This window comes from Cricetulus griseus, chromosome 2 (genome assembly GCF_003668045.3).
Source record: "Cricetulus griseus strain 17A/GY chromosome 2, alternate assembly CriGri-PICRH-1.0, whole genome shotgun sequence".
Taxonomy (NCBI): domain Eukaryota; kingdom Metazoa; phylum Chordata; class Mammalia; order Rodentia; family Cricetidae; genus Cricetulus; species Cricetulus griseus.
Window position 1 is genome coordinate 147,759,827 of NC_048595.1, and position 21,177 is coordinate 147,781,003.

Consider the following 21,177-nt stretch of genomic DNA (forward strand, 5'->3'; position numbering starts at 1 on the left):
TTCAAACACATGATCTGGAAATTCCATTTCTAGGCATGCTTCCCCAAGAAATGAAGCTTATGGCCACATTAAACAAGATATTACATATGAATTCTCACAACAATATTATTCTTAATAGCCCCAATGTGGACATAACCCCAGAAGTCTATCGCCTGATGCATGAATAAAGGACGAGGTATGAATACAACACAGTATAATTTGTCCCTAAGCAGAAATGAAGAACAAAGCTGTGCTCTAACATAGATAAGTCTTGAAAGCATGCAAAGTGACAAGAGACTGCGACATGTGGTATGTGACTCCATTCAGACAAACAACAAACCCCGTGGAGTCAATCAGATCAGTGATTATCAGTGGGTGTAGAGAAAGTTGGGAGGAAATCGCCATAATAATTGATGGACACCTGGCTTCTTCATGGGGTGAAGTGAAAATGGCACAGAATGACCATTTTGACTATCTTTGTGAGTATACTATGCATGTGCTGGAGTGGGGCTATATTCCCAGAGCTCAGCAGTCAAGTGCTTGCCTGGCATATGTGAGATCTTGTGTTTTAGTTCCAGCACCCTCAAAAATGTTGAACTGTAAATTAAGTAGGCAAATTCTAGAGTGTGTTAATTACAGCCCAGGGGAGCTGCCAATATTTTTTTAAATGGTGGAGTTGGAGAGATGACTCAGCATTTAAAAGCCCTGGCTGCTCTTCCAAAGACCCAGGTTTGATTCCCAGCACCACATGGTGGCTCACAACTGCTTGTAACTCCAGTTCGAGGGCATGTGATGCTCTCTTTGGATCTTGGCAGGCTGCAGGCACACACTTGACCACTGACTACAGGAGACCCAGGCAGCTGCATATCTGCAATAACTCGCTTATGACTTGTTCCTCTGCTGCTTCCCAGAGCTAGGGGATAAAGGAAAGTAAGCATACATAATATACATGACAGCAAAATATTCATACACATAGAATAAAAGATAATAAAAGAATGAAAGAAAATTAAAATGTGTTCAAATTATTGATTTGACTAAAGCACAAAATGACCATTTTGGTCTCCCATATGTACCTGACAGAGTTAATAAAGTAATATAGGCTTTCTTTTTATTTGTTTTTTGTTTTATTTGGTTTGGTTTTTCAAGGCAGGTTTTCTCTGTGTAGCTCTGGCTGTCCTGGAATCACAATATAGACCAAGCTGGCCTTGAGCTCACAGAAATCTGTTTGTCTCTGCCTGCTGAGTGCTAGGATTAAAGGTATGCACTACTACTTCCCAGCAAATAATACAAGATTTTTGTTGTTGTTCTGTTCTGTTTTGTTCTGGTTTTGTTTTGTTTTTTTTGTTTTTTCAGATACAGTTTCTCTGTGCAGCCTTGGTTGTCCAGGAACACACTCTGTAGACCAGGCTGGCTTTGAACTCACAGAGATCCGGCCTCCCTCTTCCTGCTCAAGTAAAGCAGTTTTTAAAGAGCAAAATTTCCATCTGTCTTTGAGGAATACAGGTCATGTTAATGAGTGTTTTGGTTTAGATGTGTCAGTTATTTTAACTTCCCCTATAGGTGAATAGTTTTGTTGTTGGCTTGTTTGTTTTGAAACAGGGTTTCTCTGTGTAACAGTCCTGGCTGTACTGGAACTCACTCTGGAGACCAGGCTGGCCTTGAACTCACTGAGATCCGCCTGCCTTTCCCTCCCAAGTGCTGCCACCACCGCTGCAGCGACCACCACCACCACCACCTGGCTAGATGAACAGTTTTTAAACCCTGCTTACTTCTCCTAGGGGAGGATGGCCCTGTCAGCTTTTACAGAAAAGCTTCTGGTGGGCAGAGCAATGGTCGGTTTTCTCGGTGGGAAAGCTCTGGAGGCTGCAGGATTTGGACAACAAGGAACAGAGAACAGCTGAAAATTGCTGACAGAAAATATATCTTGCCTGAAGGGCCTCCAATGAGGGCTTTGCATTTGGCACAGGCCCAGATCTGTGCCATGAACAGGAGGGAACTGAGTGTGGCAATCTGATGCTGACTTCTTCACTTGCAGCTTATTTTCGGTAATTTAAACGTTAATGAGGTCCTATTACTGTCCTATGAAGTTTCCTCTACAAAAGGCCCAGGTGGGCCCCACCTCTGTGATAATTTGCTTAAGGCTCTTTCCCCTTATGTTTCCTGGAGCCAGAAGATGGAGTGGTTATCTAAGCACTTTCCTGTTGGTCTCTGTGGTTTTATGGTGTAGACGAAGACATTTCTGCTAGGTGTGTGAGCCATAAAAGATGAAACTGTATTCAATTTGATTTTGGAGTCCCTCTCATGGTCCTGCTGGGCATTGGTGCTCAGGTATCTTTTCAGCCGAATTCATCAGAAACCTGAAATGAAAAGTGGTTGTTCTCACTGAATGTTCCTTGTTGTCACCTTTTCTCCAGTGCCTACCACTTCAAATCCCTGAGATTAGGCTTCTTGTGTCTCTCTCCTACTGCACAGGTCTCCCTGTGTTGGCTTAGTTGAGACTATGTGATGGGCTGATGAGATCATTTGGGCCTATGTGGAGTAATGTGTGAGCTACATATAGGAATCTTTATCTCAAAGACAGTGTAGTGCTAAGATTTTTGAAAGCCTTTATTAATCACTCCAGCAAGGCCATGCTAGAATTCAAAGGCCTTCTCTATTGCTTTGGTTCAGTGGTCTCATTTGAGCAATGCAGTAGCTGTCACATGGCAGAAAGTAGAGGCCCGAGAAGACTCCTTTGAGCACTGTCTCCTCGGTCTAAAAGCTCTAGAGGGGAAACTGAGTCAGCTGCTTGTAGGTAGCCATGAGCCAAGCTGCTCTGCCAGGAAAAAGTCTCAAGATATTCTCTGAAAGTTCCAGTGTGACCCCATTCTGCCTACAGGCCTCTCTTCCAGTACTGGAACCTTGGACACACACACACACACACACACACACACACACACACACACACACACACACACACACACACACACACACTTACTTCTTTTAGGAACGTCCTCGAAAGACAGAAACAAACACAGCAGGCAGTGGCAAGTATGATGTCAGGGCTAGCTCCAAGTGCTATAGAAGCTTGTTCTTAATCCAGTGACAACACATTGGAGGTCTCTGAACATTCTTAGTGATGAACTCTTGCCTCCTTTCCTCTCTCTTTCCTCAGGATTCTCTGGCTGCTACAGATGCTTTCAGCTTAGGCATATTTTATGTGTCTATTGACAGCTCCATCTAACAGTGGAGTCAAGAGGAAAAGTTCATCTAGTTCCTGAAACATTTGGAGACTAAGTGACTACCATTTTTCATGAAGTCACAGCCCTTGCTTTATAAGGGCAATTTACATCATAACCATGAGTAAAAGCTTCAAGATCTGTTTGGGTACAATAGTACCTGGCATGGGAGGAAGAAAGGAAGCAGGACATTGGTTTTCTTTAAAAAGGAGTATCCCCAAGATTCCCACCCGAACATGGCAGAGCATCCCTAGTAGATTCCCAGCTAAGGATGGCAGAGCATCCCTAGAACTCTTATGCTCAGAGCAGAGTCTTCTGCTGTGCCAACACTGAACACCTTAGTGAGCTCTTTAGACTCAGATATATATTATAATATCACATATATGTACAGCTAAGTAGGTGAGTATCATAATTAAGGAGACATAATGGCTAAGTATGAAAGGTTTATTTATTAGAGAACACATAAAAGTTTATGTTGGGCTACACATAAGTTGCTTAAATTCATTCTTATTCATTAGAATTTGCCCAATTATCATCCTAGGATGTTTGTGCAAATGTATCCAATTCATTAATATTAAGCATATTCCAGCAATATTCCCAATGTTTAAAATGATAGTGATGATGGGCTGGTTAAATGGCTTTATGGGTAAAGGTGTTTGTAACCAAGCCCGAGGACCTGAGTTTGATCCCTGGGATCCATATGGTGGATAGAGAGAATCAACTTCCACAAGTTGTCCTGTGCCCTCCACATGTGCACTGTGGCATGCACGCATGCATGCAAGCACACACAATACACTGACGCTGTTCCTGCACACTCTCCTGCACACATGCCAGAGGTGTTCTTCAGCACAGCCTGATGCACCCCAACACTGAGTTCTAGGTATTATGGTCCCTGGGGGTGCTTGGATCAGGAGCTTAGGGACCACAGACCTGTCCCCTTGAGGCCTAGACAAGAGTGGGTATCAGGCAGAGGCTACACTTGGGGCACTGTGGGATGTTGTTTCTTTGGGGTCTGGGGTCTCAGGAAAGGGAATGAGGGTGTCAGGGGAGAACATGAAGTTAAGTTCAGACAGCTGGAAGCAGGACAGTGACTTCAGCCTGGAGGACCCTCCTTTGTATCTCCCTTCACAAAGGGAGTGCAACCATTAGTGAGACCAAGATGGTGGTGCGGTGGTGGTGGAGAAACTGGGCCACCAGCCCCAAGACAGTCCAGAACTGTATCTACTTAGACATCCAAGGGAACCGTTCTCGCATGAAATGTGGACACCTGCATGTTCATGGTTGCCTGGTTACTTTCAGTCCCTTACGGCATTGCTCTCCCCTGGCTTTCCTCACCTCTGTCTGGTTTCAGCTTCTTTTATGGGTTCATCTCTTTGCCACAACCCATTAACACTGGCTCTCTTCAGATGGCTTCCTCCTTTTCTCACTGTATCATCTGAGAACATCCTACCTCTCAGATTCCACTATCACATCAGTCTCTCAGCCTGGCTCTGCTTACAGCCCCGGGTGCACCAGTGTGAGGCCTCCGCTTGCTTCTTCTTCAGACCCCTCAACTCCTGTCTGCAGCCAAGATTGCTAAGCTGCTGTCTACACATCGTCCTTCTATTCAGATCTCTGTTCTACTGAGTGTCACACACTAGCTTTTTCCTGCCTTCCCTAGTCTCCTGATCTAATTTATTGTGTGGTCAGTAAAGTACTTTCCTGTGGCTCACCTGGCCCCCTGCAATTACTCTTCTGACCACTTCAGATTCAAGTTCTCATGCCATCAACGTTATCTTGTATCTCACTCCACTTATAAGTCTCATCTGACCCAGCTGGGAATTCTCCAGTGGCCTCTCATTGCTCAGATATTTAATCTGAGTTTCTTTTCTGGACTCTTGTGGTCTCATTTTTCCTAACTTCTCTTCCTGTATGTACCCCATCATCTCCCACCATCTTGCATTGCACACTGTTGGTATTTTGAAGTGCCACGGATACCCAATACCGTAATCTCATGCCCTCACGTGTATTTCCTTTGTTCAAATGTGCTCTCCGTGCCTCTTCTATTGAATATTAGCTAAAAACTGCCACTGTGAGAGCTCTCTCTGATCCCTCCAGGAAAGACTCAGCTTACCCCTTCCCTGTGTTTCCTAGAACCTTGAAGAATTGTTTTACTTGGATTTTCTATTAGCCCATATGTCTCTCATTTAGTTTGTAATGTTTGTGTGTGTGTGTGAGGGAATGCGTATTCTGACTATATCGTTCTTTTTCTTTTCTTTCTTTCTTTTTCTCTCTTTTTTTTTCAAGACAGGATTTTTCTGTATTCCTTTGGAGCTTGTCCTGAAATTTGCTCTGTAGACCAGTCTGACCTCGAACTCACAGAGATCCGTCTGCCCCGAGTTCTGGTATTAAAGGTTTGTTCTACCAATGCCCAGCTAGTTTTTATTTTTTTAAATAAAGATTATTATTAGTTTTTAAGTGTGTTCATTCATGCATGTGAATGCAGATGCCCATGAAGGTCCATAGGGCCCTGTCTCCCCAGAGCTAGAGTTACAGGTGGGCTGCCCATTGCAAGTGCTGGGGATTAAACTTGGGTCCTCTGCAAGAAGAGTACATGCTCTTAACCACTGAGCCATCTCTCCAACCCCATGTCTTTATTTTTCTACAATGCAGTATAACACACCCAATAGTTCAGTGGTCAGAATTTTAGGGATAAGGAATAAGTATAAGACTTGCTTAGTTTATTCAGACTGATCTATCAAGATTGCCATGCATGGAGTGGTTCATGAGCATGAGGGTTTGGTTTCTCACAGTTCTACAGGTAAGGAGTCCAAAATCAAGGTGTTGGCAGATTTAGTGTCTGGTGAAGGTCTGTTTCTCATAGATGGGACATTTTCACTACACCTTATATGATGGAGAGAACAGGGAATGCTCAGGTCTCTTTAACTAGGGACTAATTCTATTCATGTAGTGTCCACTCTCCTAATGTCAGCATGTTGGGGCTTAGGATCTTAATGTAAGAATCCAGGGAGACTTAAGCATTCAGGCTGTGGGAGTAGCTGAGACCCTCTTTGTGGAATAGAGCATTTTCAGTGCTGTAGGATCCCCTCTGTTCTGAACCACTCATACTCCAGCTATCTTGGGTTTCATGGTAACTACTATTCTTTCCATTCATACTACCTGTATATGAATCCTAGAACGTTTCGGTTTAGTTCTCTTGGGTCTTAAACTTGATGCAGGTGTGAACATATGCATATTTTGTTGCAGGTTTTTCCTTGTGTCATACACTTTATATGTGTTTGGTTACACATCTTCCTTTGTGTTGCTGTATAGTGCTTTGTGATAGAAATATTCCATGTATAATGTGTGCATTATGGGGTATTTGGTTTCTTTTCAGTTGGGGCTATTAGGATGGCTAATATATCCCATGAGTTTCTTTGGGGGTATAAAACTGGGATGGAAAGGCCTGTTGCATGGTGTGTTTACCTTCAGTTATACCAGATAATGAAAAACTGCTTTTCTAAGTTGGTCCTACTGTTTCTAGTCCTCCACTGCTGAGAGTGTCCAGCACTTTTATCTTGACCAATGTGTGTCATTACCAAACTTTAAAATGTTTATGTTTCTTCTTAAGTAAAGTGGGGGTGCCTTTTCACTTTCTTGGGACATTTGGATTTTTCTCTTTGGTGAAGAGCCAATTCAAAGTTTGTTCACCTTTCTCATGAATTATTTGTCTTTACATTATTGCTTTGTAAAAGTTTTTGTTTTGTTTTGTTTTTGTATCTTCTGGATTTGACTTCTTTGTCGATGTGTGTTGAAAGTAGCATACTGTAAAATCACACATTGAGTATTTATGGATTAGAGCAGTTCTTACTCTTTACCCTTGTGGTAATGAGCAAACAGAAACAGAACAATTAGAGGAGACAAATAACAGCTGACACCATTCACATTAATGCCCTCTTCCTCCATTAATGCCCTCTTCCTCCTCTTACCAGGTGTCATCATTGTCCCCAGTGCTGGCGTTGGCATTGTCTTGGGAGGCTACATTATAAAAAAATTGAAGCTTGGTGCAAGAGAATCTGCAAAACTAGCAATGATCTGCAGCGGGGTGTCTTTGCTGTGCTTCTCAACCCTGTTTATTGTCGGATGTGAAAGCATCAACCTAGGGGGCATAAACATCCCTTATACAACAGGGTAAGTACCTCGGAGGAGCATCCTGCATTAGCAGGGTTGCCATGCCAAGCTCTGTGTGGCTCTACACCTGGCCCACACTGCCTTTGCCTCCCTCCTGCTTTATGAGTTTTGTCTCTGCAACTGGAGCTCATGCTCTTGGAGGGTGGAGGCCACAGGGTGTCTGTCACCTTTGCTGTGTTCCTTTTAAGCCTCAGAGTGACTTCCATGGCATTTTAAATAAAGGAGAATCAGAGATGCTTATTGTGTTAATTAAATTTTTTTTCCTTAAGTTCTTAATGGCTGGAGAGCTAGCTCAGTAAAGTGTTTGCCTGGCAAGTATGAGGAAATAAGTTTGAACCCTAGAACCCTAGTAAAAATGCCAGATGCCCTTGTAATCCCTTTGCTGGGGAGGTGGACGTGAGCAGATAGATGCCTGTGACTGACCAGCAAGTCTAGTTTAATCGGTGGATGGAGGCTAATGAGAGACCATTTCAAAAATCCAGATGGAAAGTTCCTGAGGAGCAGCACCTGAGCGCGTGTGCACACACATCTGTACATACATGCACACCCATGAACCTGCACCCTCACCAAAACCCCATCAAATTTATGAAATACAATCCACTATGAAAAGTTCTCCACCTACCTACTTCTTCTCACTTCTGCAAACTAAAGCAAACTAGACAGTACCTTTTCTTTTCTTTCCTTTGGAATGCATTTCCATTATGTTTCCCCTCCCCCAACCTCTCCCAGATCCTCCCTTCCCACCTCCCCTTCCCACCTGTATTAAGGCTGAGTATGTTATTCCACCATAGGGAATGGGCTCCAAAAAGCCAGCTCACATCCTGGTGTCACTGCCTGTCCCCCAACAGATCAAGTCACATAACTGTCACCCACATTCAGAGGGTCTAGTTCAGCCCCGTGTGGGTTCCCCGGCTCTCAGTCCAGAGTCCACGAGCTGCCACTGTTGTGGATCAGCTGTCTCTGTGATTTCCCCCATCATGGTCTTGAGCCCCTTGTTCATATGCTCCTCCCTCTCTTCAACTGGACTCCAGGAGCTCAGCCCAGTGCTTGGCTGTGGGTCGCTGCATCTGCTTCCATCAGTTACTGGATGTAGGTTCTATGATGACAATTAGAGGAGTCACTAATCTGATTAAAGGGAAGGCAAGTTCAGAACCCTCTCCACTATTCCTAGGAGTCTTAGCTGGGGTCATTGTTGTGGATTCCTGAGAATGTCTCTAGCACCAGGTTACTCCCTAATCCCACGATGGCTCCCTCTATCAAGATATCTCATTGCTCTTCCCCTCCGTCCCTCCCCAAGCTCCATCTTCTTGACCCCTCATGTTTCCATCTCCCATCCCCTCCCTTCTACACCGCTAGTTTACCCAGGAGATCTTAACTATTTTCCCTTCCATGGGCCCTTCATGTGTGGTTTGGACATTTCTGTATCATTAGTAAGACTATGGAGAACAGTCAGCTCTCACCTCAGAACACGCCAAGCATTCTTCTATGTGCCTTATATACACTATTAATTTAGGAGAACTCACAATATTATTAGGCAGGTACAATTATCCTGCATTTTTAGTGACAAAACTGAAATGCAGACCAAACTGATCATTTGTTGGGTTTTTGGCCATGCCACTTCCTTACCAAGACTTCTCCCTCTTCACTTCAGTCACATTTCCCCATGGTATTTAGCAATATAAAACTATCTGGTTTGATTGGTTCCTTTGCACTTACCTTCTTGAGCTAAGTCCCCAAGACAAGCTCTGTTGTCATCGATGTAATAGCTGCATCTCTCACATCTAACACAGTGCTTGATGTTTTGTTCCATGGATGGATGGACTGATGAATGGATGGATAAGTTGTTGGGTGGATTGATAGGTGAGTATATGGTGAGTGAGTGGATAGATGGAGATTAGAAGGTAAGGGGATGGATGGCTGGATATCTAGCATCTTGTTCATTCATTATGCTGCCCACTTGATGGACCCTTTTAGCTAAACATGCCTTTCCCCCCTGAACTTAAAGAATTTTTTTCCTACTATATGTTTATCCATTTTTGCCTCTGTCTTAGTCACTTTTCTATTGCTGTAAAGAGATAACATGAACAAGACAACCATTATAAGATAATGCATTTAATTGGGGCTTGCTTACAGTTTCTGAGGTTTAGTTTGTTATTATTATGACAGGAAGCATGGTGACATATAGTCGGGTGCTAGAGCTGTAGCTGAGAACTGCATCCTGACTCATAGGCAGGGAGACTCTGGGCTTGGCATGGACTTTTGAAACCTCAAAGCCTACTCTCAGTGACACACCTCCTCCAGCAAAATCATACCTATCAATCCTTCTAATCTTTTCAAATAGTTCTGCTTCCTGGTGACTAAACATTCACATAAATGTGCTTATGGGGGCCATTATTGTCAATTCCACTCCATGGCCCCCAAAGACTTATATCAAACATGCATTCAGTCAAACATAAAAAGTCCCTATAGTCTCAACATGGTTTAAAAGTCCAGAGTTCAAAGTCTCCTCTGAGACTCATGGCAGTCTCTTAACTGTAATTTCCTGTAAAATCAAAATAGAAAAGCAGAACACATACTTCCAACATACAGTGGCACAAATGTACATTATCATTTCAAAAGGAAGGAAAAGAAGCATAAAGAGGAAATATTGGACTAAAGCAAGACCAAAAACCAGCAGGGCAAACTCCAAATCTACATCTCCATGTCTGATGTCTGATTTCCAACCCCATTCAGCTTTGTTGACTGCAACATACTTCTCTCTCTTGGGATGGTTCCATACCCTGTTTGCAGCTTTCTTTGGCAGGTATCACACAACTCTGACATCTCCAGCAGCTTGGGATATCTAACACAATCCAGGCTTCATCTTCACAGCTTCATGTAATAGCCTCTTTGCAGGTACCCCCCTGACACATGCCTGGCCTCAGCAGGTTTTCTTAGCTATCGAAGGAGATTCTACAACCCCTTTCTTGTGTCCTTGACTCTAAAGCTGTCAAGTTATGCCATTTGATGGGGCTGGAGTTTGTTCAATTATTACAATTGCATCAGTTTTCTGATATTGATCCTTTTATTTACCACTTAAGCATTTATTTAATTATTCATTTTCACAGATTGGAAGTTTAGATGGGTGGGGTCTTGCACTGAAGTCACCACCCCTTTTATTCCATTTAACATCTGGCTTTTCTTTAAACTTTTTATTTCTGTATTCTCCATTACATTTCCTGGCACTCCTTTTCTTCTCAAACTGTATATTTTCCTTGCTAAGCTTGGTCCTTTTCATTATAGATCTGCATAAAAGTTACCACTAATAACTGCAAGACAGGATCAATACTAGGTTGTCTTGAAATCTCCTTTGCAAATGCCATTAATCCAAGACTCTTTAATTTAGCTTCAGAAAGATTTGGTGGGGGCGGAGGGAAAAAAGCAGCCACATTTTTCTCCAAAATATCACAAAAACGGTCTCTAGGCCACTTACTAATATTATTTCCCTTCCAGTCAGGTCATTATAATCTATATTACTCTCAGCACCACTGTCTTCCATGCTCCTACTAGGATGGCACAGAAAACTCTGTTTAAAATGCTCCTGCTTTTTTAGTCCAAAGCCTCAAAGGCTTCCATATTCCTACAACAAACAGCATGGTGAGGCCTGTCACAGACATACCCCAGTCTCCAATCCCCAGTCCCCAGTCCCCAGTACCAACTTCTATTTTAGGCACTGTTCTATTGCTGTGAAGAGATACCACTTCCAAGCAACTATTATAAAAGAAAACATTTAATTGGGGGATTACTTAGAGTTTCAGAGGTTTGTCCATTATTATCATAGTTGTGGCATGCAGGAAGACATTGGAGCAGTAGCTGAGATATTTTGGGCTTGGCATTGTCTTTTGAAACTTCAAAGCCCACCTCAAGTCACATACTTCCTCCAAAGTCCACACCTCTTAATCCTTCTAATTCTTTCAAATAGTGCCACTCCCTGGTTACTAAGCATTCAAATAAATGAGTCTAAGGGGGCCATTCTTTTTTATTTATTTATTTTTTATTAGTTCAAATTAGGAACAAGCTTGATTCATGTCAATCCCTTCTCCCTCTCCTTCCCTCCCCCCTCCCCCACCACCCCATCCACCCTCCACTCCCCAGGCAGGGTAGGACCCTTGATGGGGGCTCCCCAAAGTCCACCCCATCATCCTGGGCCGGGCCTAGGCCCTCTCCCATGTGTCCAGGCTGAGAGTGCATCCCTTCATGTGGGATGGGCTCTCAAAATCCCTTCTTACACCAGGGAAAAATACTAATCCACTACCAGGGACCCCCTAGAGTGCGGAGGCCTCTTGATTGACATCCATGGTCAGGAGTCCTGTACTGGCCTCCCAGACAGCAGTCTGGGGTCCATGTGCTCCCTAAGGGGGCCATTCTTATTCAAACCTCCTCAGGCTCTTCATTTTCCCTGTGATCCCTAAGATATTTGCTATTCTTCAATTGGAATTTCTAGACTGGTTTCTGTGTGTTATCTTATTTTGTCATATTTTATAAGTTTAAATATTTTACTCTGAGAGCTTTTTCAAAAGTCTTGTTTTCTATTCTTCATATAATTTTTTTTAAATTTTTGAGGATAACTTTACTTGTTGAATTTTGATTGCCCGCTTTCTTGGCATCCTGGTGTTTTAGAGAGTAAGGTCTCTTTGTACTTAGGATAAGAACTTTTTCTCTACTTCAGTGTCTCACATATTTTCATTTGATTTTAAAGCTCCCCAACCCCATTTACTTACAATGAGCTTTCCAGACTGACTGCCCTCAGGCTAGCATCACTCAGGCTGTATCTATCTCCCCCCCCCCCCCCCCGCCATCCTCAATACAAGAATGAAAGGATTAGTCTGAGTGGTCAGAGTAGAAGTTTAGTTTCTTGAATTTCTTATAGTATTCTTCAGAGAAAAGCTTTGTGATTTTCTGGACTCTGAATTATTGCTGGTGGTAAGGATACAGATGAGAGTCCATTCATGGCTCATCTCCCTGGGTGGGAGGCCCATAGTATCCCCCACCCCCCGACAGATCATTTCTCCTCCCAGCATGTCTGATGATTTTGAACTTAGGCTCTTGATTCCTTTAGATTAAGAGCCAGATTGTCTGAAGGAATTTCTGCAAGACTCTAAGTTCCACAAACTCATGGCTGTCTGCTTGCAATTGTCATGAAGATTGCTTGGTGTCACTCTATTTCTTCAATCTATCTATGGCATTTTATTCCTTTTGACTGTAGTCCATTTTGATTTTAAATGCATTCTTAGAAGGTCTGGAAGACAGACTCTCTATCCTGCTTGCTTTGGAACTAATGGTCCCCTCAAATCTTCTAAAGCCGTTGCTGAGTCTTACTCTGTCCTGCCAACCCCAAATCAACTGCTCCTAGTCCCCTAGCAATGCTAGGGAAATTATGTAATTGTGCTGATTGACTTCATAACAAATTTATGAGTTCCAACCTTAGCAGGCCCTCATCTTTGCTGAACAATCCATCCTCTTAGTCAGGGTCAGCTTCCTTCTTCAAACTTTTAATGATGGTTCCTTCTTTGCTTCTTAATCCCTTTCCTCAAGTCTTTTTTTTTTTTTCCAACTTTTTTTATTTGCATTAGAAACAGGATTGTTTTACATGACAATCCCATTTCCCTTCTCCCACCCATCCTCCCCTACCCACCCCCCCAACTAAAACCTTATCTGTCACATATCTTTTCTGCTCCCCCTGGATGGTGAGGCCTTCCATAGGGTGTCATCAGAGTCTTTCGTTTCCTTTGGGGTAGGGGTAGGCCCACCCCAGTGTGTCTTGGCTCAGGTAGTATTCCTCTATATGGATTGGGCTCCCAAAGTCCACACCTATGCTAGGGATAAATACTGGGCTTCTACAGGAGGTCCCATAGATTTCTGAGGTTTCCTCACAGAAACTCATGTTCCTGGGGTCTGGATCAGGTCAGCTGTTTCTGTGTGTTTCACCAGCGTGGTCTGGACCTCTTCAATGGTCCTTCTCTACATCTGGTCCATCTCCTCAACTCTTTTTTTTTTTAAATCTTATCTTCGTTTTTGTTTTTCTTAGTGGGCAACCAGCTCCGTGTTAGTGAAGAAATGAGGTTTCTACCTCACTTTCCACACGAGCTGTCTCATCTAAAACAGTATTATTTCCAAAGGCAAGTACTGTTTTCTAGCTGTGGGACACCCTGCACCACCACACACAAACGATCCAATATTGCTGCATCTTCGCTTCTTCCTGTGGAAAATTGATGCAAGTGTCAATCTCAGCATTAAAATAACACAAAAGGGAGAAAGTAAGATGTCCCCTCCCATTTCCAGCCTCCAGCTCAGAGCATTCAGCTATTGTTGAACAAATGCTAATTGTTCTCATGATGAGGATTATTTAGTGTTTCTTTCTTGTTTCTGTGCTCTTTCCTTGAGATCATGCAAAGCAACTCCACTTACTCTTTTAGAATGCAAGTGGATGCCAGGAATGTTACTTTGTGTTGCTGAATCTAGCAAGAACTCCATAGAAATATACATCTTAGTTTTCTAAATCCACAGGTTTTGGTACCCCTCATCTGACTATGATCAAGAATGACCATCCTATTCAGGAGCACTGGAATCTGGAATCTTTTCAGTTTTGAAAGACTGTATCTGTTCCCTTTGTGTCAATAAGTACAATAAACCCTAATTAGTCCCTATGCATCTTCTGTTGCCATCATGGCTTCACTCCTGACAAATGAAGGATTTCTCAGTGCTTTGAGATTCACCCCAGCACTATTTTGAGAATTCAAGGTGGGATGTGGCCATACCATGCTGAATGTGCCCAGTTTGACCTCTTCTTAGAAGGGAAGTAGGGTGGCACCTTGAATGAGTAACAGTTTGTGTTCTGGTGAGTTAATGATAACCAAACAAGACATTCTTCTTAAAAATTATTCCTTTTATCTTCTCTCTCTCTCTCTCTCTCTCTCTCTCTCTCTCTCTCTCTCTCTCTCTCTCTCTCTCCCTCTCTCTCTCTCTCTCTCTCCATACAGGCCCTTTGGGTATATTATGGCTTCCAGTTTAGTGTTTTTATGAGATTCCTAAGTGTTTGAGCAAGTGGTTCTCTGTGTCTCTCTGTTACTTGCACCTTTTCTTGGGCTTTTTTCCCTTCTGTTTGTTTGTTTTGTCCTATTCTGATGTGCTAAGTTTTTGTTTGTTTTGTTCTGTTTTGTTTTACAATTATCCTTTTAGAAGTCTAAAGGATGGATCCAGATGGGAGGGGAGGTGGGGAGAAATTTGGAGGAGGAGAGGGAGGGGAAACCATAATCAGGATATATTATGTGAGAAAAAAATCCTATTTTTTGATAAGGAAAAAAATTCTTTGCAAATCAGCCCAGTGTAGGGGAGGAGCCATGTTGGCTGCCTTCTCTTTCATTCCATGGTGCCCTTTCCTATTAATGACTCTTTCATGGTAATTCTATTTGTTGCCTTAATTTATTTTCTGTTTTCTTTTAAACAGTATTATTGTTGTTGCTGTTGCTGTTACTGCTGTTTCATTTGAGACATGATTTCACTATGTTGTCCTGGCTTGCCTGGAAATAGTTATGAAGACCAGGTTGGCACTGGACTCATAACCCCTGCCTGCTGGGTACAGGCATTTAAAAGATTTATTTTCACTTGTGTGTATGTGTATGTGTGTGTGAGTACATGTCACATGTGTGGGGTGCCTACTGAGGCCAGAAGGCATCTTATTACTTGGTAAGAGTGAGAGGTGGTTGTGAGCTGCCTGATGTGGGTACTAGGAACTAAACCAGGGTCCTCTGGAAGAGCAGCAAGTTCTCTTAACTTCTGAGGTACCTCTCCAAGCCCCTAATTTCACTTTTCTTAGAGCTTTTTACTATTGTATTATTTCTCTGAAATAAAGGCTAGGAGAAAAATAGACACAACCAACAAGACTGGGAGGAGAGGCCTTGTCTATGTGTTTAAAGCAGATGTTGATGTTGGCTTAAGGCAATTCCTCTTGAGTGGATAGTCTCTTATGTTACAGACATTCATTCATTTACTTTTTTAAAATTTTGCTTTTCAAGACAGATTGGAAAGGCTCTTCTATGTTGTCATGGCTTGTGGTTTAGTTCTTGAAGTCTTGATGAGGTGAATCTACACTATACTGCGTACTTTTGCATATCTATAATTAACATGGCACCGGACTTCTAAAGCACCCCCACCCCCACCCCATCATCTGCCGAAAGTGATTACTGGCTTGAAGTCTCATCTGCAGCACCATTGACATTTGGGCTAGGTAGTCCCTTTTTGTGGAAGGTGGAAGCTATCTGGAACATTGTATTGTATTTGGAGGTATCCTTGTATGACACTAACAGATGTTCATAGCATTCCTTAGTTAGGACAACCAAAGCTATCTCCCACCATTGCCAAATGTCCCCTGGAGGAAGAACAAAATTGTCTCTGTTGAGACCCACTCATTTAGAGTTATTTTGGGGTGTATTCAAATATTAAATATCTTGAGACTAAGAGTTTATGAATATAATGATTATGTCTTGAGCTAAATTTCTTCTGTGGAGTGACAGGGGAGGACAAAATTTATTTGACTTTTGCTTTGTCAGTGAGCTTTCTTAATACAACTGTAGTATTGGTTTGAATTTGGTTCTTCATCCAATTTGAATTACCAAAGTATGAGAAGCCATAGAATAAAGAGTATATATGCTAAGTTTGTAGAGCAATGCATGTGTTGGGGTGGGCTGTGATAATGGATAAGTTGTACTAGCATAGTAACTGAAGATAATTCCTGATACAAAACACACATTCCCAAATATTTGTTGAATAGATGGACAATGGATAAAGAGACAGATGCATGAAACATCTGCTCTTGCTGACCTATTTACTGGGAACAGTGTTTTATCAGTACTGTACAGAATGGTGACAAAGTGTCAAGAAATGCTGTCTTGGTCTAGAGCTTTTTGGAGTCAATCTCATTCTTCTGTGTGCCCCTCCCCAGAACCTGCCTGGCCCCTTTCACTGCCATTTCAAACCCTGTCCCCATTTTTGTTCCTTTTCATGCCACATATCTCCTTTTATCTTTAGAGTCTGAATGAATTTTCCTTGAGTGGATTTTTCTTAACTTTCATGTTAGATCATTTCTTTATATCTGGCTCTGTGACATCATGGGGGAACATGCCCACCATGTTTGACTGTGAATTGCATCTGGGTATTTCTAGTGATTTCTGCTTAATCTTTCTTCTTTAGTTATTTCTGTCAAACTAGTGACAGGGTTCCTAACCTTTGCAAAGAACTTCCCTTTGGTTTTCTAGAATTATTGTATTCCTTTGGTAAATTATTCTAGAACAATCCAAGTCTTCAATGAACAGAATCCACTCTGGTAAATGTGGCTGGTTGATGGATTTCATGTCTAGTGCTCACAATGGTTTTAAAGATTCAGTAATGAAACATATTTTCTCCATTTTATAATTCAAAAACTCAATTTTGAGATGAAAGATATGGTAATTAATCTGATTGGTTCATTATGTAATGTATATGTGTATTGAAATAGCACATATACCCCACAAATTTGTATAAATATTGTATATAAATAAAAATAAACTAAGGTGGGGTATGTGGCTCAGGGCTGGAGTTCAGACTTTGTGTGCTTGAATTGCTGGGTTCAATCCCAAGCAGGTCCCAAAATCAAATCAAATGAAATAAATCATGACCCATACTTGTTAAGACACAGAACGAAGTGTTTCCCAATGAAGAGTGCTATGAGAGCCCAAGTCACTAGACTCAATCTGTTGAACCAAAGTGTAAAGTGAGATAGAGGCAGAACAGATAATTTGATTTTAAAATCAATTTCATCTATTCTAATGAAAGCAAAGACATTTTCTTTACATTTTGTTGTAAGTTTAAAGAAATAACTATAGTGGGTGACTGCTTCATGGTACCATATGTTTGATTCATGGAGTACTCTCTCTCTCTCTCTCTCTCTCTCTCTCTCTCTCTCTCTCTCTCTCTCTCAGACCTTCTCTGACCATGCCCCATAGGAATCTGACAGGGAGCTGCAATGTTAATTGTGGTTGTAAAATACACGAATATGAGCCAGTCTGTGGATCGGATGGAATCACATACTTCAACCCATGCCTGGCTGGCTGTGTTAATAGTGGCAATCTCAGCACTGGGGTAAGTATTTTCCACAACTCTCTCTTCTACTGTTAAGCCAACACCCTGAGGCGAAGATGTGATGGGACTCACATGCACCCATGATGACTTGTTCATCAGACTCCAAATAGCCCCTCTGAAAAACACGTTATGAGAGGCAAATTGTGCAGGGCTATCACTATTGTCAGGGCTGCTGGGAGAAACTGGGGGTAGATAGAGGACCAGAAGACTCTCACCAGCTGTCTCCTACTTTACGTCTATGCCAACTCAGGGAAACTTGATAAGGCTGGGCTCCGGACTTCCATTTGTTCCTCTGGCAGGGTCTTTGTAACAGATTTGAAGGTCAAGGTGACTAGAGTCAGTGCTGAAAAAAGAGACCAGAGACTGTGGAGGCTGGTTCTCTAACTGGTGTCTGTGGAGATGGGTGATAGCCATTTTTCATAAGACTCTCCATCAGTTCACCCCCAACCCTTAACAGAGTAAAGATATTACTGTCAGCTGAAGAAAAGTCTATTTTGAGAATTCTCTTCCCTGTGAATTATAAATAGGCTTTAATACTGTGGGAGAAGGTTTTCATATTTCACTCTATTCTTTACTGAGCCCAGTTTGGCTGTTGGCATGAGAACAGATTGGAGGCGATTGCCCTAATTTAAAGGTTAAAATGCATTTGCCTGTTCTGTGCAGGTTCTAGAGACTATACCATTGGCCTAGGCACCACTTTTGTTTTCTGAGTTTGAAATCAGAGGGTAAGTTGGAAATTACTATGACATAGTTGGTGAGCTCTGGAGTGTGACCCTATTGAGTTCATGAGATTGTTTCTTAGCAGAGATCCATCCAGTGTTGTATGGTAGTGAGTGAGACCTCATGGGCACACTGCTTTTTTTATTGTAAAGACTGGAAGTCCTTCCTGCTTAAATGGTCAACCCCCCACCAATCTGTTCTAATTACTGTTTTAAGCAGTCACCATGAGAACTAGTTCAGCTAAATTTCCATTTAGTAAAAAGCAAGATACCAGGCAAAGAGATACTTGATCATATTGCTATTTGTTAGCTTGTTTGGGTACTGAATGAGCAACACCAAGACACGTTTCATTCTCATCATTGTCTTTGTGTTCAATAGAAGTCTGGGAAGTTACTGGAGAAGATTTAGTCTCCCTGTTCCTCTGTCTTCGGTGCCCTCTAATGGCATGCCACACATCAGTAGGGATTCATCGATACGTGTTTTGAAAAATGAACAAGTGATGTTGGGCATAGCAGGGTTTTTAGACAGCTGGAGTCTGCCCAAGTCCAGAGCACTGAGCTGAGACACTGGAGTGATGAGTACTCCAGTCATACACATAGAGATCACCAGCCTATTGAAGGAACTTAGAGGGTGTTTAAACTGGAATAACTTAAGGGAAGTTCATCATCATTGGTACTGAAGCCATCGGGCCTAGGCCATACCACTCTGCATGTTTGACACCATCACACTTGTATTAGGAGTTTTACGGATGTTTATTTTAGGACTCACTGTGTGCTCAAACTTGTGCTAGGCACTAATAAAAATCAAGATGGCTCCTGTTTTAGGGACTTCTCTAACTGGAGAGTCTACAAGTTCCACAGCAATCAAAGCCGTGTGTATTTATGACCCCAAATGAGCGCATGGCTTATCAATATTACAGAATTGAGTGTTTAAGGTTTCTCGGGGAAGTTTAGGTATGAACAGTCTGACTATCAGGCTTTGATATTATTAAGGCAAACTTTGACCCTTTATTGCTGTTGAGAAAACAAAGTGTTTTGTGTGCAATGTTACGCATTTAAAGTCCTATAGTTCTTTTTTAGCATTTTTTATTTTGTCAGCATTCCAACCCCAGGTTATATTTTGATTGGCATACAATTTATCTTTGTTTGCTACTCAGGTTCGGAATTATACAGAGTGTGCCTGTGTCCAAAGCCGACAAGTGATCACCCCGCCCACAGTGGGACAGCGCAGCCAGCTCCGTGTAGTCATTGTGAAAACCTATCTCAATGAGAATGGCTATGCTATATCTGGGAAGTGTAAACGTACCTGCAATACCCTCATCCCCTTCTTGGTCTTCCTTTTCATAGTTACCTTCATCACAGCCTGTGCCCAACCATCAGCCATTATAGTGACACTCAGGTAAGAACAGCACCCAACAAATGCTGCAAAGAGCATATTGCAGGAGGACCAAAGCTAAGCAAACTGGGGACAGTGAGAGTAGTATGCAGGAGAACTCCCCATATTTCCAACTGGGTTTAAGGGAGAGCTTTTACATCAGAGAGAAAAAGATGGCTGAAACATTGCCTATTTTAGGATTTCCTTTTTCAGCTGGGCTCTATTACTGTTATTTATCAAACTTTCTTCCCAGTGCTTTTAGTGTCTGAAGTCTTTGTGCTATGAGGTTAGACGTCATGAATTGAAAGCCATCTCTATTTTAGCTCCAAGAAGCCAGACCCTTTTGGAGGGTGGAAATAGTTTGGCAAAGTGGCTAGATTATGAAAATTGCAGAGGTATTATCTCCAGCCTCATGGAGAGTTAATACTACACCTCTGGGATCAATGAGGAATTATGCTGGGTTTGCATTTCAAAATGCTGAGTTCATTAATTTTATTATTGTATAAAGTCCTGGAGCTGAATCAAGGACAGGATAGACTTGGAAATGTGAGCTTCCAGTTGGTCAGACTGAGCTTTTATTGCTGCATTGCAGATCCTGGTTGTCTTTTTTTTTTTTTTTTTCTAGGAGAGGACATGGAAGTTACTTTGTTCTGTTGCATTCAGATCTATTTGTTATTTCTTGCATTGAAGGCTGTGGCGGGCAGAGTAGGAGAGGGTACTTCAGTAAAGCCTGGAGATCGAGCACCCTGTGGGTTAGAGGGGAGCAGGGATGTGGTGCGATGAAAACATGAGGAAGGGAGTCAGTCCTTGTTCTTCTTTCTGGTTTTTCTAAGGTCACAATGCCAGGTACTTGGCCAGAAGCACTGTGTTCACTGCAAGTGGGTAGCCTGTAAACACTCCCCTCTCCCCACACACACTGGCTTCTTTCTCTTTGGATGCTTAGATGGACATTTCTGAATAGAAGGAAGCAGGGCGTGGAAGGCCTACTGATTTATTCACTTTCAGTAGATGTTGATGGAGTAGTCATGTGTGCAGAGCTGGCGAACTGCTAGAGACATAGAGAATATGAGGAAAAGACGGGAAGGGCTCTAGGCATGGAAAAATTTCCCATTTCACGCCTAGATCCTCTGTGGATAAGATAAAGCATAAAGTACTTCATCATCTAGAAATTGCATAGCCCATTAGTAAATTCACTGATCCAAAACTCTTTTCCACTGTAATTCTATATAAGGTCACCTCACCTTAAAAATGTTCAAAAGTGTAAAGAGTGACATTTTATGGGTCAACTTCTAACACCACATCTCTGAAAAGGGGTCTTTTAGTCTCTGTTAATACCAAAATCAATAGGTTCCATTCTTCCTAACACATGGGAGTTACTTAGAACATCAACTTTAGGTGGATGGATACAAGATTAACTAAAAAAAAAAAATCTGAAGCCCTACTATATACCGATGACACATTGGTGGAGAAAGAAATCAGAGAAACATCACCCTTTACAATTGCCACAAACAACATAAAATACCTTGGAGTAACACTAACCAAAAAAGACCTGTACCATAGA

The 21,177-nt window shown here is 42.2% G+C and overlaps 1 protein-coding gene across 3 annotated transcripts in view; it reads left to right on the plus strand.

The window, feature by feature from the left end:
- Slco5a1 (solute carrier organic anion transporter family member 5A1) overlaps positions 1-21,177 on the plus strand; it is a 150,665-nt gene that overhangs the window by 121,088 nt on the left and 8,400 nt on the right. For all 3 annotated transcript variants that reach the window (XM_027398837.2, XM_035440006.1, XM_035440007.1), the window contains 3 exons: positions 7,169-7,367; positions 17,363-17,522; positions 19,399-19,640. In XM_027398837.2, the coding sequence (XP_027254638.1) occupies positions 7,169-7,367; positions 17,363-17,522; positions 19,399-19,640 (601 nt within the window). The remainder of the gene's footprint in view (positions 1-7,168; positions 7,368-17,362; positions 17,523-19,398; positions 19,641-21,177) is intronic.